This window comes from Athene noctua, chromosome 2 (genome assembly GCF_965140245.1).
Source record: "Athene noctua chromosome 2, bAthNoc1.hap1.1, whole genome shotgun sequence".
Taxonomy (NCBI): Eukaryota; Metazoa; Chordata; class Aves; order Strigiformes; family Strigidae; genus Athene; species Athene noctua.
The window spans coordinates 37342461-37368444 of record NC_134038.1 but is presented as its reverse complement, the minus strand read 5'-3'; the positions used below and the strand labels follow the sequence as shown (position 1 = coordinate 37368444).

Below are 25984 nucleotides of genomic sequence, written 5' to 3'. Positions count from 1 at the left end.
AACTTCAGAATGGAGCTTAACAAAAATATCTTTTGGGATATTTAGGCAGAGTCCATCAGACTGTTTCAGACTGGACCTATTGTGCAGCGTGGTTAAATCATTGTTATTCTTTTATTCCCTCTGTATAAATATACAGCAGTATAAAAATCTTTTTGATGTCTAGAACAGTGTATGGCATCACAGAAGAACTAAGCAGTTCTTCTAAGCTGATTAAAGAAAACCAACAAGAGTCACAGGAGGGAAGGGAGGAGGGAAAACACTTGCTTGTCTGATCTGAGATGTTTGCAAAAGCTTCAGCAATTCTCCACCAGTTAAGGATTGAAGTTTCCCTAGTGGACTGATGACCTTTGATGTGATAATTGCTGGTTTTCCTGAAACTCCGAAAGAGAGCGTGTATAGTATGGTTAGGAGAAAAAGGGATAAATATTAATGAAGCATTGGATTTTCATTCAAAAACAGCAGGAGCCAAGCAGTTAAATGCTCCTTTTCATCCCATGAGGCAGGATAGAAACTAAGATCCCTATAATATTTGCCACATAACTTACATACCTTAATCTCTGAGCAGTTTTACAGAATGTTGCGTATCTCTATGGGTAAGAACTTATTCTGCTGTTAAAAAGAGTATTCATTGTGTTAGGTTTTCCATCTTTTGACATTGTCATATAAAAAATTTAAATGTTAGTATTGTGATTTTACCTCCAATGTAACACATGCATACTTGTAAATGTATTAATTTTTTATTACGGTGGCCTTAGAAATTTTATTCTTCAGGTCAGGCTGGGTAAGGTGCTACAGTACAGGAAAAATGAAAGTATTATCCTTCTGTTGTGATCTACATGAAAGTTTCTACCCTTTACCTGAATCCAAGTGGATCCTAAGTTACTACATTTCAGCATCCTCTTGCACATAGTTCACCATAATCTGCTTGATTGTAGAGAATAACAAGTAAATGTGCTATAGTTAGCATGCAGCTTGCTTACTCTTTCACAAGCTGGATGAAAAAATAAAAGGTTGCAGAGGAAAACAGGGACAACATAGCCCATTGCTTACTGCAAAGACTTTTTTTTTTTTTTTTTTTTTTTTGAGATGCAAGTGTTTTATTTACCTGGTGAAGTTACTTTCTTCTGGAGTTAGTTGTTTAGTTGTTGCTTTATTTAGTAGGTGAAAAGATACTTAGAGTTCACCAAAAGGCTTACTATTTCCAGTCAGATGTTAATTTGCGTGTCTGTCATGGCCTGGAGAAGATTAAGTATTAGCCTTTCTTCTAGCATGTCAGCCGTATTGTGCTGTTATCTTGAAGTATTTTAAAGCCAAATAAAATTGAGATTTTCAGACTGATTAGCTGGTGTGACTGCAAAGACATTTTTGTATTCAAGAAATGTCTTTGTTATAGTAGCCATCATATCTGACCTGTTCCCTAGGTCAATAAAGATGAAGGGCTCTTGGTCTGTTGCAGAAGGAACTCATTGTGGCCCATGACTGGGCCTGCTTTCATATGCGTACACTTACTGCCAACCTAGTAACATACATGTTCTCTTCAATTTATTAATATTGCATCAAATGAGACATACTGTTTCTCTGGAAAATATCCTTGTAAAGCTGACTGAAATGGGAGGTTAAATATCAAAGGGCTAACACAAAGAAAGTGTATTATCAAAGAACTGGACTATTCTGTGATTTACATGGGTTATTTTGCTTATGATTAAGTAAAGAAAAACCTGCTGAAATGAACAGTAAGCAATTACACATTGAGGAAACTCATATTTATTACCTTATTAGTAGTATTCATAGACTGAGAGACCCTCTACAGGGTCATCACTTGTTAATTCCTTATAGACAACAGCTTTGATGTGTTTACATTAATTTTCTTGGATGAAGGGAAAGGGCAGGAAATATTCGCTGAATACATAACCAGTAGGCATCAGAGAAAAAATGTGGAATTCAGGAAACACTTGTAAATAAAGAAGTCTGCATGCTTATTAATGGGCATATCCCATTTTCAGCTGTCAACATCCTTTCCTAGAAGGCCAGTTAATAAGAGTAATAAGTTAATCGTAACCACTTATTATTGCAAGATACAGAATAATTCCCAAAAGTGGGATACATCATTGTCAGTACAGCTGACAAGAGCAGTAATAGCTGGCTGTGGAAGTAGAGAAAATTTTGATTACTAGACCATAAAAAAAAGTTTCCTTTTACTGAACTTTCAGTGAGTTACATGTATGGAAAAGACTTGGGAAAATGATACTTAACAAACATTTTCACTAGAACAGTAATTCCTGGTTCCTCTCATCTATAATATGTCTTCCTTTCTGGTAAGGAACTCTGCCTCTAGGCTGACAATTAATTTAAGAGCCTTTCATGCTGCTAGGTCAGGGGAAAGGTGTCTGAGCAAAAATTAGGCTCAGATGTCAGTTGATATTGTTAGATAGATTCAAAAACAATTCTAGTAATGGTGGATAGAACAGAACATCTATCTTACCTGTGCCTGTACCAGTAATGAACCAAAACATCAACAGATGGTGACTACTGTTCAAATGCCAACAAGTGCTATTCCTTGAGGCACAAGTGAGGACTTTTTTTCTATGAGAGTATGGAGTCTAGGAACCTGTGAACAAAGTGTCAGGATAAACCATGGTTCATCTACTGGCACAACTGTGCTAATTTACAGTTCTTCAAGACATGCTGCTCTTACTGCAAAGGATGGCATGCCCAGTTAGCAGATGATGCATCTGCCGTGATAGTCCATGATACAGCAGCAAGTAATATGTCATATTTTAGTCCCCACTGGTATTGTCATTACTGAAGTCTAAAGCCCTGCAGATTAGGCAATTTAAATGCCCGCTGTCTTCAAAGAGAGAGAAAGGCATGGCAGAGAAGAGCATTTTAATGTAGAATGTCTGCAGTTGCATATTTGTATATGGCAGAGAACTGTAACACAGATGAAGACCGTAATATGAATCCACCTGAAAATTTTGTATTAGTAAATAAGTAAATTCCAGTAAATCTTATCCAGTTCCCTTACCTAGTTCCTAATGTAACACACATTACGGAAGAAATACAGTCTGTCTTATATTCCTACAGTATAGAGCAGTACAGGAAACGGTGATTTTATTTTGAACATTGATCCAAATTTGACACTGTTGGCTTATTATTTCTCTTAATAATTTCTGAATAGCATGTGAATAGCATGTGATCAGTTTACAAGTAAAAAGATGAATTAAGTGTAAGACAGCTCAAATGCAAAGTTGATGAATGGAAGCAAGTCAGCAATACATCTTCAAGGAAGCTTACCTGGATGATCATTAAGGATCCAAGCTCACAGTCCAGTCTAACTTGACATGTCATCATCCATAATAAATTACAGAATGGTGTTGGCTTTGGAAAGTTGTTCTGGCATAACATCCTCAGTAGTAATATCATCAAGTATTAAGGGAGGCCTTGTACTTAAAACCTGTCATTTAGTATTGTAAGGATGTATGATCTGCACTATGTCTTTCATTAAAGGTCGAGCTGGCCAGAGGATGACAGTTTAGCTTTCAAGAATTCAGATTTTTTCATTTCACACTGCAAGGAAAACAAAAGCCTTCCAGTGTTTTTGGTTCTTCTTTCCACAGCATGAAATTGTATTGATATTTATTTTCAGGTCAAAAAGTTAAGGTTTTCCATCTGTGCCACAAGTCTGGGAGTAAGCAGAAAGCTTAGCCTGGACTCAGAGTAGTCAAGCTGATCCTTCTCTGTTTTAGTTTCAGTGCTATTTCAGTGATATCAGTGACAACTAATTATCTAATTCTTTGCACACTCATCAAGTAACTTAGATGAAAGACATTATGTAAGAAAACATAAAAAAAATGCTGGAAGTGTTACTATATCCAACATACAGTTTACAAAAAGAGAATGACACATTAAAAATTTTTTCCAGAAGTCCTATTCAACAGGATATTTCCATAACATATGGCATAAGGAGTAGTTTTTCAGCCATAAGCCTTAGGCAGGTATTAGATGATAACTTGTGACATTCGTCACACTGTCTAGGAGATACATATAATTCACACTAGTCAATCAGCTGCCTTGGTTTTAAGCAATTTCACGCTAAAAAGAAAACGTATTAGCAAAAGCTCTGCTATTCGGTTATGGTTATTTGCTTCCTAAAATTGCCTTCCCACTGTGTCCTCACCTGTAAGCTAAAACCTGTATCATTTGGCTGTTAACGGTTGATTTATATTTTGTATAGACTGCTGAACTGAATGTTAAACCATTGAAGATAGGAGTAACCCCCTTTTTATCATACTGATAAAGGTGATGACATGCTCTATTCTATTGTATCACGATTTTTATTTGTTTGTTGTTGTTCACACCCTTCCCCACAGAATAGCCAATTCTGTAGATTTTTCCTCAACAATGTCCTGGTGAAATGTATTTGTCCATTGCAACTTTTAGGGCAACTTTTCTGCAGTTATAGACAATGGGTTTTAATTCTCATTCAGCTGGATAGACAGCTTTTCAGTCATTTACAACTGACGCTGTCGCTGCCCATGTGTGTCATGGTGATGAGGCACCGCTGGCCCTGCTTTTCCCTGCCCACCCCCTGGGGCCTTTGCCTCCCTGCCCATGGCACAGGACCCCATTGCAGCCCCCTGGGCTCCCCCCAGCCCTGCCAGGCCCACGGGCCCTGCCAGGCCATGGGCCCTGCTGAGCTGGGCCCACCCATGGGCCGTGTCCCAGCCCAGCCTGGGGCTGTCCCGATCCCCAGGGAAGTGCCCAGTGCCTGGAGCTGGGGCTGCCCCCGTGCCCCACACCCCGGTGCTCCGCTCCTGGCTGGGCGGTGTGACAGGACAAGCTGCCAGACCCTGCCTGGCCGCTCCCGGCCGCGGCCCGCAGGGCCCGTGCTGTGCCCTGAGATTGTGGTTATAGGTGTTACTTGAAACACAGGAGGATTTCATTTGCGGATACATAAAAATTACATTAGCAAACATAGGAAACACATGCCAATGCTCAGACATTTCGCTGTATCTCTTTCCCAGCTCAACTCCATGAAAAGCTGAATATGTAACTCAATATTGTAATAAAGAGAAAATCATGCAAATAAACGTGTAAGAGTTTTACAAATAGTTGCAGTCTGAAGATAAATGCCTCTGACCAGGGGTCAACAGAGTTTTAAATGTAGAAGATAATGGAAACATAATCCAGTGCCATTTGATACTTTAGCATAATGCATTTTTCATTTCAGATCCTTTCTCTCTTTTTATACCCTGAAATGTTTGGTATATTTTTGTTCAAATTTTAACTTGTCTATAATTTGAAGATACTTTACCAGCTAGGGAAGAGATAAGTTTCTAGAGCTTTCAGTAAAATGGAAAAACAAGAAGGTGGGGTAACTTGAGCAGGTAACTCAGCAGTGGATTATGCTATGTGCTAGATGGGTGCTGTGATCCCCATCCTGCAGGTCTAGGGAGGGGATTTAGGGCATATCATCTGCCTGAAACCACTCTGCTTTTAAAGGAGATACTAAGGACAGTTAGGAATTTTTAAAAAGTCTGTTACAAAATTGAATAAAAGAACAGAGAGAGGAAAATATTGTGTTTTCGGGGTATTCTCCTTTATGTAGCTTGGAAGTCTTTTGCACTGCCTCTCTGTTTAACACGACTGCCACTGTTAGATTTTTTTCCCAAACGGTGTTCATGCTTTTCTTTAAGCACAAGTTACAGTTTCCAGATATGCACCAGGACAGTACACGTGAATAGCAGAACATTTTCAGTCTGTAAGTTTTTCTGTGTTAATGTTCAGTGTTGAGTTCTTCTGCCATAAAGGAAAATGTTTGGGCAAAAAGCAGGGGGAGATTATGTCACGAACCTCCTTGTTGATTTTTTCAGAATCTTATGTCCAAATGACGTTTGCTCATCACTGTAAGGCATGAAAAGCACCTCTCATTTTGGAGGGGAATTATCTGGAGGCTGGTTTCTTAGACTAACAAACCTGTGACCCTCAGTCTCAAAGAGTATCTATTACCAAAAGTTTATGATCAGAGCTGCCTACGCAAGTAACCTTTTACAATGGGGAAGATTCTGTGGACAAATGCAAGTTAGTAACTTCATTCCTATTACAGAAAAACTCTGGGAAATACTTTAATCATTGTGATGTTGATAGACCATAATGATATCTTCAAGAACAATCTGGGGCATTTATAGATTTTAAGATATAAAGAAATAAAAATAATTTGACAAATTTAAAACATGCAGGTCTGCCTGTGATTAGCATTTTTTTCCAGAAGACTTTTCCTATAAAACTAGTTTTTTATAGTATAAATCTTCCATTAAAATTCTTAAGTTAATTCTAGAAACAAAGACATTTTGCAATCACAATGCCATTGTAAATAGAGGTTTTGGAAAATTATCGTTATTCACCGTCTGCAGCTCTGTGTTTAGAGTTTTGCAGTCTTCTAAGAAACTAATAAGCAGCCTAAATGACATTTTCAGGAACAATTGGAACTTGTTGACAGTGCTAAAAATTTGAAATTCCATATTTTAAAGCAATAACTGTTTCATATAGTGAGACAGAGGATGTAGCATTTAAACTGCCTGCATTTAGACTTTAAAATCAGCCATGTGGGACAGAAGGGGTCCCTCTGGAAAAATATTCATTTAACTCCTGATAAATTACTCGGTTTTGCTTGTTTATTTTAAAGGACAGCATACACAGGAATGTATTCATGGCAGATGAATTAGCTCCTATATTATGAGTGTGCAGTGTGGTTAGTGTGAAACGTCTACACCACCCAGCTCATCAGAAACCAGTCAGATCATTTGTTTCATTCCAGCTGTGCTCTTTACATTTACATGGGGCCTGGGACAGAAGGGATTTCAAATCTCTCTTTTCTCATATATAAAGTTGCACTTCTTTTCCAAATCCTGACTGTTTTAATCACTCAGTTTTATTAACAAAAAAATCCCCAAATAATGTCCAAATCAGTTTTTATTTCTGCTGAAGCAATGACCATTGAAATAATTGGAAGACTTCCCCCCAGTTAAAAGGACTTTGGTCAGCCTGTAACTGTAGCAAAACCAGCTTTTTTAATGGCAGTATTGTTTTCTGGCCCTCAGAATAATACAAAAAATTCAGAAATAATCAGAAATAGAAAAACTGTGTTTTCAGTCAATCCAAATCTGAAAATCTTCACTGATTCATTCACTTTACAAGTGGAACACTGTGAAATTTTTGTTTCACTTAGTTCAGCTCACTTCTCCCTCTTTAAACAAGAACAATACCTCTGAACAAATATTAAAATGTATTTGACTCAGCACTTGTTAGCATCTAATAGCTCTGGGTCCCAAATACGGGAAAGACTTCAGCAAACTGGGATGAGTTCAGCAGATGGCCATCAAGATGGTTGGGGTTTGGAGCTTTTGCCCTGTGTAAGGAGGATGTGGGAGCTGGATTGTTCAGCGTGGAGCAGGGACAGTTCAGTCTAACAGCAGCCCCCCAGTGTTTACTGGAAGGTCACTGAGAAGATGGAGCCCCATTCTTGACAGTCATGCATGACAGGAGGACAAGAGCCAATGGACGTAAATTAAAACAAAAGAGGTTCAGACTGGATATAAAGAAAAACAGGTTGCACCCTCAGGACAGTCAAGCAGTGGAACTGGGCCCCAGAGAATTTTGGTAGTGTCTATCCTGGGGGTTTTCAAAGTCTGACTTGGTAAAACCCTGAGCAGCCTGGTCTGACCTTACAGCTGAGCCTGCTAAGGATAAAGAAGTGGATTCTCTATATGTTGGTCTAAGCATTCCTGAATTGGGTCATTGATGCAGTTTATGAGACACCTTTCATATAAGAACATCTCATCTACATTTAGGAAAAAAACATCCAGTAAAGCAAGCATTGATGGTTTCCCCACAATAGTGACTGTAAACTGAGATGCCTTTCAAATTCCTATCTGCACAAAATGAAGAAAAGCACTACAGTTGTGTCCTTTAACTTTCTATCTCTTCTCTGTTATCTGTGAGTAATTTCCAATGCATCCTGGTCTTCCCATTCCTGATCCATTCTGTATTATTCAGAAGCTTCTACCCAATGATTACCAATTTCCATTTCTGCCTTCCATCTCTGTGCATAGCAGTCAGGTGCTGGGACATAAAGTGGGCCGTCTGCTCCGTCACTGCTAGAGAAAATAATTTAGTATGTGCTGTGTCAGGCATCTTAGTACAATCTTGGGTTATGATCAAGTTTACAGTTAACTATTTGTAAAGATGTAAGAGATATATATATATATAATTTATAAATATTACATCAAGTCATGTCTCTTCATTGCTAAATAGGAGCTTTGCTAAATAAGAAGTGCATTGGAAATAAAAATGTGTGCTTGAATGTGTTCAGCTTTGTCTTCCATGCTTTAAAACTGCTGTCTCATATACAGAAGCCAGATCTTTCACTTGAAAAATGAAGGCACATTTGTATGTGCTACCCTTTCAAAAAATGTTTTCTGAGGTAAAGTTATTCACAAAATAGTTTCAACAATTCTCCTTGAGTCTCTTAGATCTCAGATAGAAGATTATTTTCAAACACCTCTTTGAGAACAGATTTCCAGAATTCAGTCTGAGAGAATTGGTATTCCTTGGACAGATAAGCTGTATATGGTGTATTCTGTCCTTGAACAGGTAAGTGCATCTAATTTCAGGATTTTTTGTTAGGAATACTAATTTTCAGATGAAATTCAGTATCCAGATGCTTCATACATTTTGGACTTTCCTCATGTACCACTGGTGGTTGGCTTTTTGTCAAATATTCAGCAAAGATCTTAAAGCATCCTTGCACCAGGGATGTACTGAAGAACCTGCAGGAGGCTTTTTTAAGGAGCTGAGCAGTCCTGTTGAATCCAGGAAACATATTTATTTTGCATAGCAGTACGCTTGTATCGGGGTCTAACTAACTAAGGAGTTAGACACCTGATTTGGCAGTAAAATCCATCAGTCGTATTCCTTGTTCATATTTGCTGCCATTTCCATGTAAAACTTTTTCACCTGGTAGGACATGGCCATGTAGAGATGACTTTCTGAGTTTCCCCATTGTGGGTCAGCTACAGGTCACTCTGGGAATTCCCCCTAGGCGTATGCAGGTGTGTGCTAGAGTGGGGACTGTGGGACAGCAAGGTGATGGGAGACAAGGGAACGGGATGGATTACTGTGGTAGCAGACACAAGTGCCTTGCGTTCCTGGGCTGAGGCGGTACGTTGTGCCCCCCCAGGGAACGCAGCGTGGGGAACACCAGGGGCCTCCTGATTACAAAGGTGATTAAAAGATAGATAGCAGGGGTGATGTGCTTCTCAGCAGTGCCTCAAGTCACTGCAACTTCCTCGCTGACTAGTCTTTATGGAAAAGGATATGAAGCATCTGGTTTTTGTAACACTGTTTTCTTGGTCTGACTGTATACTGTTATTAGTAGGCTGGTTTCTCTATAGTACAGGTTTGTCAGGGAGGAACTTGCTTAAAAATACATTTGTGGATCTGTCAAGGAGCTTTTACATGTATATCAGTGAAGGTGAAATTTATACTGTGCCAGGAATGGAAAAGCTGTTGAACAAAGAGAAGCAACCAGGTAAAGAAGATCATGTTTTCAAAATGGTACTTAGGACTTGATCCATTTAGTCTATTTTAGTAGTCCTATTAAATTCAGTTTGAATGTATTGAGAGTAAAACTTATTTTAGTATAATGAGATTACTCAAAAAAACCAAAACAAAACAAAACAAAACCCAATTTATTAGGCTTGGTCTTCAGATCTGGAAATGAAAGTCAACAGACACCATAGGCAGTCTGTAGTGGATCTACATTCATGTAAGCACACTCACCATGCATGTAAGCATACAAAGTACTGATGCTATGAATAAGTTCACTTTCTGCACTATAAGTTGTAAGCGTAAGTTTTTCAAAAGCATTTACAGGAACTGCCTGACTCTCCTGGTTAGCCAGGGGATAGCACCTATCTAAATTCCTGTGGTGTTTGTGAGAAGTCCACCCTTCTGTGTTATAGCTACAAGTACATCTGAGATCCCCTCCTAGGAGTACAGGCGCTCTAGCTGTTTGCATACATACGCTTACATAGATTCATACTGTCAATTTCTTATGCTTCAGCCCTTACATAGACTCCTCTGGTCCCTATGAGCTCCTGTTGCTTCCCCCATGCAGTCACAGATAACAGCTGTGCATTAGGCTCAGCTTCCACCCAAGACCACCAACCTACATGATGGCACAACGTACCTTAACCTCTCCCTGCAATAATGGAGGTGTGTACATTACCATGAGGAAAGGGACATGTTCTCTGTCTTCTCCTATAGATGTAGATCCACAGATATTCTGTGCTAAAGATGCTGTATTCATATCCAAGTTAATCATGTCCATTTATTTAGGAAAACAATTTATCAAATAAAAAAATCAAAAATCCCTCTTTCAAAGAGAGTTGCAGACCATTGAGGGGGAATAAACATATATAGAAAGGAAGCTTTTTAAACTGAAAGAGTTCTCTATCTAAAGGAAACATGAAAAACTATGATCTTTCACAGTTTCTGAAGCTGGTGGACTTAAATAGGAACTTAAAGAAATGTGCAAACTGTGTCACTGTTGTTCACCTCTGTGATATGATCTCACAACTCAAGGCTACTTACTGGATCACTGAATCGTCAGTGTGTTATTGTACAGTATGTTTTCATAATGCCTCACACTGCTGAAGTGAGCAGGGATACAGCAAAGATATGTGGTTTTAAAGTGGAATTTTAAAATTGCTTGAAATTCCTTCATACACAGAGTTTACTCTTTATATTTGAAAAACACTTGGAGTCTTTTAGCAATTATTTCACCTGGTAGCTGGAAAACCACTTTCTTTAAAGATTAAAAAAATCTGATATCAGAAGCCTGTTTGGAGCCTAGTGCACATCTAATTATCTTTCTCAGTCTTAATTATTTAGCAAGTGCTAATAAACTGCACATATCATGACACTCATGTTTAATAAGCATATAAATTTAATTGATTTTTTTCTCTCTCTTTGAAGGCTAACAGACACGGAATTCAATCACAAGGCAATGGCATTATAACTTCCAATATAACATCAGGTTTTAATAAGCCTCCTGTTTGCTGCACACATGTGCTTAAGACTGCCTGGAAACCAAATCAGTAGAGAAAAGGGATTACTTTAGATTACTTTGAAATGTGCATTGTTTGAAATGGCCTCTGGTGACCAGCTTTCATGAATGGCTGATTTTACTTGTGGGGCACGTCATCTGGCTCAATTATACCAGGCTCCTTTGTATGACAAGTGCACTTCTTGGCTGTGTTGAAATATGAAATTCTAAAACAAAGTAAATCAGATGGTGAGAAATAAATTTAAGTAACTGTATATTATCAGAAGTTTGTAGCTTAGCAGTAGGCACTCTTTTTACCGAAAAATATGCTGGAATTTTCTTTTAAAACTTTCACAGATTTGAAGTTAATATAAAAATATTATTTTTAATCTTCTTTAATGTTTTTTTCAACTATGTTAACAGCATTAAAATCAAAGACTTTTTTATTTTCGAAGACAGATCATTTCTTCTACAGTTACGTGTTTTTAAAATGTTATTGGAGTTTGTTGTTTTACTCTGACATATGAAGTGCTGGAAACTTTTACTTACTAAGAATATCCTTTAACCTGTACAAAGTTATAAAAGTGGCTTAGCAAGTGTGCATTATACTTTCAAGTCACTGCAGGCTTTTTCCTTTCCTGTCTGTAACTGTTTGCAAAATTACAATGTAAAAACGTAATATAAGGTTATGATTCTCCCTGCCTGCAATTACTTGAAATTATAGTTACTTTAAATTAATCTAGCCTGAGGCACTGATGATACATCATTATAATACACTGATTACAGTTGGAAGGTGAGCAGATAACTGATTGATTAATAAAGTGTGTTGGAAATCCAGTAGGTAATGATTAGATTAGACCCAGATAGGAACTACATTCTTTGTGTTCACTGTAAATCCTATACTTTACAACTAAGATTAGGGGATTAACCTTTAAGAAGAGATGGTAGGTCTTGCTTTCTCCTCACTTGTGCTGTACTGTAAATGTGTTTCCCATGGCTGCAGTCTTGATATTCCCACAGGAAACTGACCCGCAGATTTATGCAGTCATGCCTGGTAGTCTGAGATTGCAGTGTTTGCCTTTTAAATACAAGATAGAAGTGTAAAATGTGAGGAGAGCATTAACATTACTACACTTAAAACAGTCATCCATCAACTGCTTCTTCCACTTAAGTGCTTCACTGTGTTAGTGAAATTGAGAGTCATTGTTGTAGGGTGTTATAACCCTCGAGTCATCAAGGCAATGTGATTTAAGGAGAGATTTAAGACTTCTGAACCACTAGGTTGCTTTGGTGCAGATGAACATCTTGCCTCCCTGACCTTTTATTATTTAACTTAAATCTGTCTGCACAATCTTCATGAAATTACTAATTTTATTGGGTATCTAACCACACACCTGTTATGATTCATAGCTTAGACTATGTGAGGCTTTAAGAGGTCTATACACCCTTTGACGTAAACATCAAAGATTCACAGAAACCGTATGCGTGTTGCTGAGAAAATCCCTTTCACTCCCTTTCACTCTGGAGTTTCCATGTATGCAAAATGTTTTTTAGTACAGCAGCATTGCTAGGTGGACATATTTCACTTTAAAACAAAGAACTGAAAATGTACATATAAACCACTAAATCTGACCTTTGCAGGGGCACTAGTGGGTGAACGCACCTCCAGTTAACATGATGCCAATGAATGACAGAGATTTCTGGCACTATAGGCATACTGGCAGGTTTTTGAAATGCTGCTGACCAGTTGCCCACCAATATGACCAACCTCCAAGGTCATACTTCAACTTACAAAATGCTGTCAAGCAGAATCCCTACTCTGCTTTTTATGAATGATGAGAATTCTTCTTGTTGTCCTTTGCCTTTTCACATTTATTTTGAAAAGTCTGATTTTAAGGAAACAGAGAACACCGGAGTCATATTCCTGTAAAAAACAACATCAAGCTGAAACAGTTAAGTCAGCAAATCATAGGTAAAATACATAGCAAGATAATGCTCCTCTGCTTTGGTGCGAGGAAGGAAAGCTCATTTTCTTCTGGTGATTGATATTGGAGATTTTGCTTTTCTGAGAGGTTTTATCCATTTGTTTATCAGATAAACTTGTAAGAAGAAATCATCCAAGATGTTTTTTTGCATAAAGGAAATGAGGCAACTTATCACTTGCAATGACAAGGCCTTCTGCTTCTTTTCCGTGCTTTTTATATATTTTTTTTGCAAGTTCCTAGCACTTGTCATCGAATCTCAAAAATGTCCTAAGTAACAAAACGTTTGTTTGTGGACTATAGCTTAATTATATACAACTATGTCAATTTTTGGAGGCAGGGAAATCTAAGTACAGAGAAATAATCAGTAGGATACTGGATAGTAATGAACAAAATATTTAACAACAATATTGCTATTGCATTAGGACTTTCTTGATTTAGGATGCCTGTGATGTTTTACCTTCTTAATTCACTGGGCACATTTTTTACTAATACCAGGGGAGCAGAAACGGGAATTCTAATTCTCAAGCTCCACAATAGCAGTCCACATTATTACTTGCATTATTACTCTTATTATTATTACTACTGCTGTTTCCTTTATTGGTGTAAGTTAATCCATTTCTATTTCTAAGGAAAGACTGCTAGAAAGCAGGCCTTGACCTATGACTTCGGATGATGGCTGTCATCACTGCTTATGCTCGAAAGAAAACACCAACACTTTGGTGCAGAGAAGACAAAGTTTTTTGCCTTTTGTTATCACTTCGTTATGAATTACTGATCTGGGACAGTGCATAGCCCATGGTATTGGGGATGGACATATGTCCAGTGTCCTTACTAATTATCCTCACATTTGATTTCAGATTTACAAACAAGAAAGAAAACTCTTCAAATAAGCCTGATTCCCTGTGCAAGGATATGTGGAAGACACATATGTAGAATATTAAATATGTAGAAGTCTACACATCTTTAGAGCTTACAATGGAGCATACTTGTAGATATTGTGCCCTGTTTCATTTACAAAGAGCATGATTCTGGACAGATTTTTATTGGCCAAACACAAAACAGCACTTTAAGTGAACATAGTGAAAAATGTGGACATGAAAATAAAGTAGATTTTTAAAGGGATAATGCTCTTTTTAAAAAACTGGCTGTGTCTTTTGTTGTGTCCCAAATTAAGCAATTTCAGCCAATGCACTGAAAAATCTTAAACATTTCTTGGCCAAAATTAATATAAAATATATGGATAGTTTCAAAAGATACTGTTCTACTTTTTGCTTTTTTTCCTAGTAACTGAAAGATATTCTCATGAGAGACCTACAAATAAAGTCCTCCTAGTTTTTATGCCACATCACATGAAATGGCACTGTAGCCCTTCTTTGCAGTGCCCTGCCAATGTAATTCAAGTTTCACGGGTAATTAATTCTCCATGCCAACGAGTCCTTGAACTGCCTGTTATAATACTAGCAGCATAGAACCAACTAAAGAGCCAAGTTTTCAGATTTTATCCCATGAAGGGTGAGTACAAACTATGAATTTGTGCTCTTGTGGGAAAAAAAAGAAAGAATGACTGAAAAAAAAAATTATATCCAGATAAGGAAAAATAGTTTCTTTGGTTTTCTCTGGTTTCATTTATTTACTGACTACATTTCAGTTGTCATAGGTATGTTCTACAGCAAAAATATAATTTAAATTTCCCAAATAGGGTATATAGAAGTTATCATAAGCACTCGTTTACTTGGCTAGATAGAAGCATTTTATAGTATTGTCTTGATTTCTGAACACTGCACAAAAATTTATTTCCCCAAGTGAATTTGAAAAGGTCCTTTTAGGATTTCTCCTATTTTCATCTATTTCTCAAGACAAATTACAGTGTCTGTAGGGGCATTTGTAGACTACCAGCCAGTATCCAACGCAAACACTGCAGCCTTGTCTTCCCTATCAAGTCTGTATTTTGACAGTTTTCTTTACTTCTTTTCCTTCTAGGACTGAGACACAGGCTGTAAAAGGACAAGTTGTCAAAGATCAGCTTTTAATAAAGATTTGTCATATGCAAAACTGAAATAGTTATGAGCCACAAAAGGTGGTATTACTGTGTTCTTGTGCAAGAGCCATTCAATGAAGCTTGGATAATTAATTTTATATGTGTAGATTGGTCCTGATATTTTCCTTTATCCATCCAGCGGAAAAAATAGAGTTGGAAAAGAAACGCTTTATGCTCTTTTCCTAGAAAATACTTGCCTAAGGTGGCCTTAACTTGCTAAATCAAAAGAATTTTTTAAAACTAACCAATATGTCCCAGAGAGGATGAAATCAAAAATACTTGTTAATGTTCATTTGGATTAGTGTAAATTTTATTAGCACTGAGGTGTAATTGTCAGGAGCTTGCATTTTCGTACTGTGGGGGATTATTCAAACACGTTGGTGCCAATGTTTGCTCAGTGCAGTCAGGATGACTGCACTTTCTGGGTCAACATTGTCTGAAAAAGTTTGCTGTATGGTACAACTGAGGTAAGAAACTAAACACTGAGTCTCACTTCATGTAGCCTTTTGTGCTTTGTGAGGTGAGTCAAAGTTGTGCTATTTAAAGATCAGACATTTAGAGAAATTGTATTTCTGCTTTTGCATCAAGACCATGTGGTGTCTGGTGTCTGTAAGAAGGGTGACTTCTCTGGTAACCCTGGTCTTCAGGCTTTTGTCGGGCTTTTATGTGACTTAGAACAAATACATGGAAATTGAACTATTTTTAAAAGTAAGTCCAGACTAATTACAGACTTCTTGTTTACTTATCTGAATGTTGTGTAATCACCAAAATGGCGTTTAACGTTAAATGCCGATACCCTGTATTGGCTTTTCAGTGTTCTAATGTTAGTCGGAGGCTGGATTGTTTGCTGGTGCAGAGACAATGAAAGACAAGATTTCTCTGCAACAGACACTTGGATTTTCCTTTTAAAGACGTTCACACTCTTCTGGTGTAATTACAGCCTGCCAGAGTGAGGAGCATGAAACTGTTTAGCTTGTGAAGCTTAAAATAAAAGGTGTATGTGAAAACAAGAACAAGATCCTTTTTCTAGCAGTCCAGCACCAAGTCCCATCCCCTCCCTCTCCTATGGCTTCTTCCTCTGAATTTTAGAGCACCTTCCTATTAATGCATTTCTAGGTGAGTGATGGGGCCCTTTTTGTCTTCTGTGTTGCTCTCATAAAATTTTTTCTGCTTTTTAATCTGTTTGTAGTTAATGTTGCATGTCTCAATATGAAGTCCCAGGTGTGGGTACACAGACCATCTTGTGAATTATGGTCCAGTCTAATTATATAATGTGCACCCCAGTACCCATATAGGCTTCCCCTTGGGCAGACCTCTTGAATGCTCTTGGGCTTGGGTGGTTTTGTGGGGGGTTTTTATTGACCAATGCCGCCTTGCTTTATCCATAGTCCCAAAATAAAAACAGGAGGGATGTATGTGACAGGTCAATACCCTGGAGGGAGCAGGCACGACTCTGCAGTTTCTTTCCCATACCCTTACTTTTTGCCCTCGGAATATCCTCTCCCTTCCCTTGTGTAACAGGATGAATTTTCAGAGCTTCAGTCAGTAATGCCAAAAATGTTAAAGTGTAAGTGGTTACCCATTCCTCCTCGGGCCAATCAGTCATTTTCAGTCACAGGTTTAAATCTGCTGCAGCAAAGCCAAGCCTCTGTGCTTGCATCAGGTCTTACAAAAGCAAGGCTGTTTGACTGACAGGCACGGAGAAGGGTTCTGATAACGTACTGAGCTGAGTCTGGAGTATCAAGGACAAGGCTGTGCCAGAGGTACTGTGCATTATGGATGAGGCACTCAGGTCCATCGTTGATTGATTGAGGGACAGTTACGCTGTTTCACAATGCTGGGTAAGATCATCTGGACTGTCACTTAATATGAGCTTTCTTGTCGATGGGAAGATGACTTTTCATGTAGTGATCCAATGCAGATTGTAAATGACAGCCATGCTCTCCCCTCTGCTTTGCAAGGGTTTAGCAGCTCATGCAGGTGAGTTAACCTAAAATAGCTTTATCACTTGCCAGATGCCATACGCTGGAATTAACTCTTATTCTCAGAATCTCAGACTGACTATAAATGCTGGAAAAGCACCTGCCTTTGGTGACATGAGATATATGTCCTTTATCTCTAGCAGCCAAAGTGCCAGATAACCACTGCGTAGGTATGGTATTAAATTAAGTAGGGGAGCTGGGGGAAATGCAAAATTTTTCTACTCTTCTTTTAGGACACAGAAAGAAGCTGTAATGAACAGTTCTGGAGACTTTGAAGCACAGCCACAGTACTGAGGTCTTTGACTGACAAGCCTTCTGCTTTCTTCTTCTTACAGGGCTCCTCCTACAGATGTTCTGAACACGTCTGCATCCCGGCAATTTTTTACTGCGCCCAGGTACTGAATGTAAGGAACAAGCTGCATAAAAAGAAGTGTGGGGTGTAGGAGAAGCAGCACTGTGAGGAGTATACCAGAAGTCATGCCTATACAAAATGCAGGCAGTGGCATGACTTCAAGCAAAAATTATTTGAGAAAGCATAGTTGCAGAATGACCGAGTTTATTCTTAGAAAATGACAGAATAAAGCTCTTATTCAACAATATGGCATGTAATCATGTTAAATGGTATGTGTCAGGCTTGACTTCCCTAAGTGTCATCTTTTCACTGTGTAACTGGAAGTTTATTTATTGCTTGAACAGAATTTCTTTTCCTCCCTACAGGTCTTGAAAACTAGAGCTCAGGCACTTCTGGATCAGTCTTTCCATTGAAATACTGGAACTACTATGAAGTCTTCTTGGTTTGCACTCATCTTGGCAGTGCTCAGTACTGAATTGCTAACAGCTCACTGTTCCACCATCAAGTCCCCGAGGTTCAGAGGACGTGTGCAGCAGGAGCGAAAAAATATCAGACCAAATATCATCCTTGTACTCACAGATGATCAAGATGTGGAACTAGGTGAGAAATAATTGTTGTTTGCTATTTCATTTCATCACATGTCTTTCAGTAATTTTTGCCAGGCAGAAAGTACTTTAAATTCAGAGAAGGTACTGATCCTGGAACAATATCAGAATGTGGGACAAGTTTGGAAAATTATTTAACAAATATTATTTAATAGCATTCATCACGTTTAATTACAGACTTTAGGAAATATATGCTTATCAAAATCTGCCATGGAAGGCTTTAATCACCACCATAAAAAGATTTAATGCTACATGCAAGGACATACAGGTAAAAAACTTGCATCAAAAGCCCTTTTTCAATTTGTGACTTTCTGCAGAACTTAAAAATTTGAACCTTATGAGGTTAACCTTTCCCTCAGTTCTGTATGAGTGAGTATCTATATTCTCCACATATTTGTCACATGCACGTATGTCATCTGACATGTTTGTGCACACAGACAAACTGGTCTGGTTTCAGAACATAAGCCTAATATTTCTATGAATTATTAAATTGTTTAAAATCCATCTGCTTTAAAACTGTGCTATATGTATAAAAATAGGGTAGTTTTGTTTTCACAAGTATACTAAATATCTGAGTACAACCTGGACATACCAGCCAGAAGTGATTTTCACATATTTTTCTTAGGGTGGAAAAAGTTAAAACACTTGGATGATGTTCCAGGAGGCCTTTGAATGTTTTCCATTAAGTAAGTTAGAAAGATATTAATGGTAGTTATGCATATAACTGATTTTTTGGTTCACTGCCCAAAGTGAAAAATCAAGGAGAGAAAGAGGATCATTTTAGGTTACCCCCAAGCAAATATTTTAGTTTTGGGGGTGGGAGGTAGGATCAAAAAGGTGAAAAATTGGCAAATCAATTTAAAATGAAATCTTGCATTCTTAGTGTTTTTTAATGAAAGACATGTTTTTAATAAAAGTATAGTGAATATCTAAACAAAATGCCATATGACATTGAAAAATCAAAATGCTTCATTCCAGAAAACTTACAAATATAGTACATTTGTTCTAAAGTCACATACTTTTAAGTCAGAAAATTGTAGACAAGAAGTGGTCTAGATCTGAAAGAAATTCTTTAGTTGATAGCATTTTTGTATTTGTCACAATGCAATAACAATTTACACAGTCCTTCAGGACTACAAGAACATAATTAATAAACTATATTTCATGACTGAGAGTTAGTGCTTTTATGGAGCAGAGCTCCAAGACCAGGACTTTAGATCTGAGCACATCTTCTCTTTTTTATTTCTCACTCTTTCAAATGTTTGCTCTCTTTAGCCATGCTGCATAATGAATGGCTGTTCCCTGTTCTATTTTTGGCCTAAAATACAACTATTACAATAGGAATGTATTTCTTCTTAATAGAGTCATTCTGAAAATTTCATTAAAAGTGTCAAGTCATATCTTCCTTTTCTATTTTCCAAAAGAGCCTGCTTTCTCCAGGGCACTGGGGAAGATAGGTCAGCAGACATGTGTCTCTGAATAACGTTACCGACTTGCTGTCTTCAGTCTTATGAGAGGGTTTGCAAGTGGTGAAAGAGGAGGAAGGATGTGGCAAGCCACTTAGTTCATATTGTGGAGCTCCTCTCTTTGAAAGCTGCTCTGGATGTTTGCAGGGCACTCTGGCTCCTATTAGCAGTCAGCTGAGGAATAGCCTGGATGTGTGTGCATTCCCACTGCATTAAATGAAGACACAGGTTTCCCCATTTCATAGATCACAGGAAACAGGATTCAGCCCTAAGACTTACTGTACTGTATTATTTGCACTTCTGTTAATAAATCATTCTGCTTATTTGTAAAGTAAAGCCATACTGTTCTCCATGTGTGAGTTATCCCCTTGCCCTTCAGTGATTCCTGAGAAAAGTTTCCCAAAGGTCAATGGGAAGTATTTTCTGCCACAAACAGAATAAAACTTAGGCATTGCTATCCAAAAATCACAAGACTGAAAGTCTCTCAATATGGATTATTTGTTATTGTATCTCCAGCATGAATATTTCTAAAAGCTCTTTTAAAAAGCTGCTTTAACATAAAAGCATGTAAGGTACGTTATAGACTTCCATCAAGAAGGATCTGTCTCCAGAGCATGTATAAGCATTGAACCAAAATACTCAGCTGCCTGAGTGCAAATGATATACAGGGGAGTTATCCAAAGTAAAACTTGCGAGAGGCAGGGAGCTTGCATTTAGTTAGTGCTCAAAACATAGGAACATGCACATCTTCCTATCAATCTGCACCATCCTCCTGAGTTTTGCATTCTGAATGCAAAGAAGTTCAGCAAAGCTGCTGTCTCACTCAGCTTATCAGATAAAACCCACAAATTGCTCCACAACTCCAGTCAGTTCCTATCTATGCTGGGAGGAATGTGTCACAGAGGAAAAATATCACAGATCAGCTGGTGGATGGCAACTTAAGATGTGTGAAGCAGCCTGGCCCACAGCTGTTGAAGAAACTCAGCAAATACTTGGGCCCAGAACCTGGGGAATGACTGGTTAAATTGTGCTTCTGTGCACTTTCTTTCCCCCATCAAGATCCTGAGGGTAGAGAAATAACTGCCCAACACTGAGGTAAATGGGCATCTTGCTCAAAGGAAAGGACCAGCTCCCGGAACCCACAACTGCCCAGAACTACTGCCCCCCTGGAGCCAACATACTGCTGCTCTTCAGGGCAGTGGTCCCAGCTCTCACTGGGGTCAAGTCTGTGCTCTGTTTGGGCATGAGTACAGGTGTTTTCAACTTTTTGTTCACTCTTTAGTCTCTTCCCCCATCCTCCAGATTCTCTATCATTTGCACACATTGGTACCTCAAACCATGACCCCCTGAAATCACTCTTATAATCCTCACTGTAACTAATATCTTGCATGATGTCAGAAAGGAGTCTAATGAATATGTTGGTAGTTCCAGTGCTTCTCATTCAGATGACTTTGAGATGTCAGAGAAGTGGGAAAAGATTAAAAAAAAAGGGAAAAATCCATTTGAGACAATTCTTTTTTTCTGTACCCTTGTTTACAGCCTAATGCATTACCCAGTGAAATCCATATATAAACCCTCCACTGAGTACAGCACTGGGTGAAGAGATTACAGCATCATCTGGATACATCACATCAGACATAATTTTCCTGGTTTGTTTTCCATCTTCACTAGAACTAAAGCACTAAAAAACATGAGCTGAAAACATGTGGATATGTGCTGAGATCTGAGAAAGTCCATCACCTTCCTGGGGCCTTGCGTACAACTCATAAAGACAAGGTGGCTCCAGCTATCCCTTTGTAGAGATGTCCACCTGTGATACACCTGGATGAAAATGCATAGCAACTTTAAGACTTGCTATGAAACCTTGGTTACTAAACATATTTCTTGATATATGAGAATAGACTGAGAAGTGACACTGAATTTCTTGCCTGACAAAACTTGCTAACTTCTTTGTCCAAAGTGGCTGTTCCTGGTTATCTGGTTTCCCCTCAGGTGCTCCTGAGGGTCACGTAAAGCGTGAATGTCCTGCTGTCAGACAGTGCCTGAGTACGTGTGCCCTGAAGACTGTAGGCCAGATGGTAAAGAGCACAAGCTGTGAGAAGAGCCACAGACAGCAAAGGATTATAACTTATATCAGCAAGTTTTATCTCCTACTTACATTTTGTTTTCCAAATGAGGAAGTCTCACCTGCTTTGAAGTGTCTATTCCAGAATTTCCAGAGGGGCTAAATCTATTATCAATGTCAGTAAGTGCATACCTGGAGGAAAAACTTACTCATAAACAGCAGGTTTGCAAGAGCAGAGGGCTGACCAAGCAGAGGAATGAGGAAGTGCTCTAACAGCTATTCATTTATAATGTAAAGAGGCATGAAAGTGCACATCAGCTCTGCTGCTGTTACAGTGCATTAGTGTACCTGAACAGAGCGCCTTCTATCTGAGAACCTCAAAGCACTTTACAGCTGAGCTCTCAGTAATAAACTGTGACACTTCAAAAACAGGAGAGCTATGGCAAAACCAAAACGAAACAAGACAAAAACTAAAAAGAAAATTTCAGCCTAGATTCCAAGATAAAGGCATGTAGAACAAGGATGATCTCTCCTTTGACTTTTACTCAAAAACTCAGTGACATTCTCCCACTCATACAAATGGAGACCTTTTGTGTTCAGGGACCTCTCAGTTACTCTCCTACTTCTCTATATCTCTAAACACATGGGGTTTGTCTGTATGAAGTTTAGGAAAGCACGAACGCAGATGCTCTGCATTAAGAAAAGAAGAGGCCAAAATGATGGTGACTTATATGCAGGGTATTAAATGTATCCTTAAAGACACAGACATTGGCACGGCACAAGAAAATGCTGAAAAACTAACTGCCTCTTCCTTTTTTTAACCAAATAATTTTGATGCAAAAGATTTCATATTCAGCACTCACTCTTTAGCCCAAAAAGCAAAACAGAGCTTACACCTAAAGTTGAGCCTCCGTGGCAGTTTTGTGGTTTTACAGCCATGTCTTCCATTCTTTTAAAACTGTGTTTTTATTTTATTTTCAAGTGACCCAATAAAAACCACCAGGTAAAACTTATTGTATCAATGGAATCAATGGATTTAAACCTGCAACTGTCTACTGTGCAAAATTAATTGTAAAACCAATTTAAAAAATTTGGAATTTCAGAAACCTCTTTTACCACCACTACTCTGCAAGTTCTACAATTCACAACCCTGTTTTCTGGGCACATACTGACATATCCACAGTTCACCCTCACCACTCTATCTCTGTTCTGTCACCTAACAGAAAGAGCAATGTTTGACAGCTGTCAGCAAATACTGACAGACTTATCAGGAGCTTCTCTGTCTCTCTGCAATCAGAAATCTGCAATCCCTGCCTGTCTCACCTTGTTGTTCATGAAGATGTTTTGAAGGATGCAAAAAATATATTGTTCTTTAAACTGGATCAATGTAATTTCTTGAGAAAGGTGCTGAAATTTGCCAATATTTTTTGCATACAGTTTTATCCCCAAAAGCTGATTTTGAGCACAGTGCTTTTTTATCGGTGCCAAACATGTTGATCCTATGTCCACAGAAACTTTCTTCTAGAAAAATTTTTACTAATTTACTAAACTCTCTCTCTTTCCTCTCCCATCTCTCACTCCCTCCTCTGCTTCCTTCCTCTCTCTTCCTCCCTCTTTCTCTCTCTGATAAATCTCTCTCTGATCTTAGCTGATAAAAATGAAAGAAATGTAACAGATTCATTGGTAATCTCAGCATTTTATGTATTTTACTGGCACATTGACTAATGATGCAGTCTGTGTAACATACTCTTTTCCTACAGTCGTGTTTGAAGAAATATTGACCTATAAATTTGATACAGTTCTAAAGTTTAACATTGTATTTCTAGATTAGTCTGTATGTTAACTTCTTGAAAGTCTGAGAAAAACCTCAGTTTTTCTGAAGTCCTGAAAAATATTTTTGGTTATATAATAAAAATCTTATTTTTTCTCCTAACATTACCTAAACCACAGAGTAGAACAGACTGATGTCCAAAGGCAAGCTAATCACCGATACTTTACCTTTAATAACATAATAGCAGGCAATATATTCTAAGTAATTTTTGCAGCACAGTGATGCTCAGTACCTCTTATTTCAGGGTCCTTGCAAGTGATGAATAAAACCAGAAGGATTATGGAGAATGGAGGAGCCTCTTTTATCAATGCATTTGTAACCACCCCAATGTGCTGCCCATCGCGTTCCTCCATGTTAACTGGGAAGTATGTGCACAACCACAACATATACACCAACAACGAAAACTGCTCTTCTCCCTCATGGCAGGCTACTCATGAGCCACGTACCTTCGCCGTGTATCTCAATAACACTGGCTATAGAACAGGTAAGAGACAAATCAACAGCAGTTCCTTGTTTAAAGTAAAGATGACAGGTATTCAGCAATGGGTCTCAAGTCACTGCCTAAAATGAAGCAACTGTTGTCCCAAATTGGGTTTACAGAGCAGAGGTTTAGTCTTATGGAGAGGGAGGGTAGTACTGCCTGCTGGTCCAGATCCACAGCTAACGACCATGTAAAGAAACTCACTTGTAATGAAGCAGCATATTTTCACATTTGGATGTCCCAGGTGGGAAATAAGCTGTTGGTTAGTTACACCTAGTGCGAAAGAGGTGCATTTTAGTGGCATTGTGGGTCTGAACTGGCTGTTCCAGACATGATTATGGTCAGTATTATGGCCTGCTTGTGGACAGCTGCTAACAGTTATGGAAGAAGATGTCAGGGCCAGGCTGGGGACTGGTGCCAAAGACCTCACAGGAGCAAAGTGCCTGTCATGGGAGTGAAACAAGGTGAATGGTATAATTTAAACTTTGCCATGGGGAGATATTTCATTTGCATTTTCTGAAAATGAATAGAAACATGCCTTTAAGAAGGATTGTTTTGCTGTGCACCAGTAAGATTTGATCGTTTTCTTGTAAATTCCTGGTGGTTTTCCGTAGTCAGGAGATCCCTTTCCTGTCTACAAAGAACTCTTCTTATTCCTCTCGTCCGTGCTTCAGCTTGATGTAAAACCTGATTCATTTCTGCATCACCTATCCCCTAAGATTCAATCTGTAGACACATTAGGCTCCAGCCCGACTTCCCCTTCACAGGGTACAGGAGTTGTGTGAGGTCATCAGAGTGTAATTTATCCAGAAGAGTTGTTCGACTACAAAGACTCCCCTTTACAGGACCAACGAGGCACAGATCTTGGTGCCAACTGCGTTCTTTACAATGCAATTGACAGCAAAGAAATTTGTCTCTGTCGGTGGCTTAGGCACAAGAACGGATGGCTTTCAAAACCTATAGCAGGCAAATGTCTCCATGCTGTCTGCTAGTCCTAATTCTCCTCATGCTGCTACATCAATTGCCTCAAATTTATCTGCCTGTTTGCCATCTTTTCTTCACAGACAGCTCGCTCTTTTTTCTTCTGTCTCTCTGCATCTGTAGTTCTGGAGACCTTCTGCATCCTGTATAAAAAGCAAAAGCAGACAAATATTTAACTTCTTTGGACCTGGTCTTGGCTCTGACACATGCGCTGAATAGTACTTCAGTCTCTATTAAGCCGGTTTCAGTGAAGTTGCCATGTGAGTACAGTGCTGCTAAACCTGAGTAAGGGTCAGCATCAAGACTTTGGAGGAGAAAAAGAGGGGAGAGAGAATTGACAATCACTGCTAGAAAAGGTGCTGAATTTTCCCTAAAATATAAGCTTTGTCTTGTGGCTTATGTCTCAGAAATCCTTTCTACTTGATCTATGGTTGCTTCATGTGGGACCTGGCTTTCCTGCTCTTAAAAAATTTAGCAGCTTATTGACTTGTCATCTAATATTTGCACAACTAAATGAATCATGCATAAAATGGATAGCTCTGTCACTAGCCCTCTCTGCCCTTCTGGGGGTAAACACTCTGCTTTGGGTATTTCTTCTTCACTGTCTTGTATTATGAAGGCATGCAGAGATTTCTACTAAATACAGACTTGGCCCTGTTAAATAGAAAGGAAAAAGGGGTCAAAAGAAAAGGAAAATGAAAAAAATCCCTTTCTAAAGGCAGGCAGATAGAACATCAGTCCTAAAACTGTCAGGGGTAGGTGAATTTTAGCAAGGGGCAGGAAGGAGAAAATGGAAATGGAAACAAATGAAAATACTTGTATAAAACTCCCGTTCTGACCAAGGTACATTATTTGACCCTGTAATAAAATGGCCCCAAAGAATTTATCCATTTACTCTTTGTAAGATGAGCCTACCTTCTAATTACTCCATAATTATTTTTTCAAGTAGCAGTTTAATTAACAGTAGATCTTATAATACATTTTTGAAGGACAGTGTTGCCTCATTAAAGTAATCAAAAGTCCCCTAACCAACTAATGATCTACACTTCCTAGATAGAAAGTTTAGTAAATTCATAATGGCTCAGGAATAC

The 25984-nt window shown here is 38.5% G+C and overlaps 1 protein-coding gene across 6 annotated transcripts in view; it reads left to right on the top strand.

Moving 5' to 3' along the window:
* The window catches only part of SULF1 (sulfatase 1), a 123089-nt gene that overhangs the window by 40828 nt on the left and 56277 nt on the right, over nucleotides 1-25984 (top strand). For all 6 annotated transcript variants that reach the window (XR_012633024.1, XM_074897681.1, XM_074897682.1 and 3 more), the window contains 3 exons: nucleotides 17448-17507; nucleotides 17830-18064; nucleotides 23676-23915. Coding sequence is in view for 5 of the 6 variants with exons in the window: in XM_074897681.1 (XP_074753782.1) it covers nucleotides 17893-18064; nucleotides 23676-23915 (412 nt within the window). In the remaining variant the exon portion in view is untranslated. The remainder of the gene's footprint in view (nucleotides 1-17447; nucleotides 17508-17829; nucleotides 18065-23675; nucleotides 23916-25984) is intronic.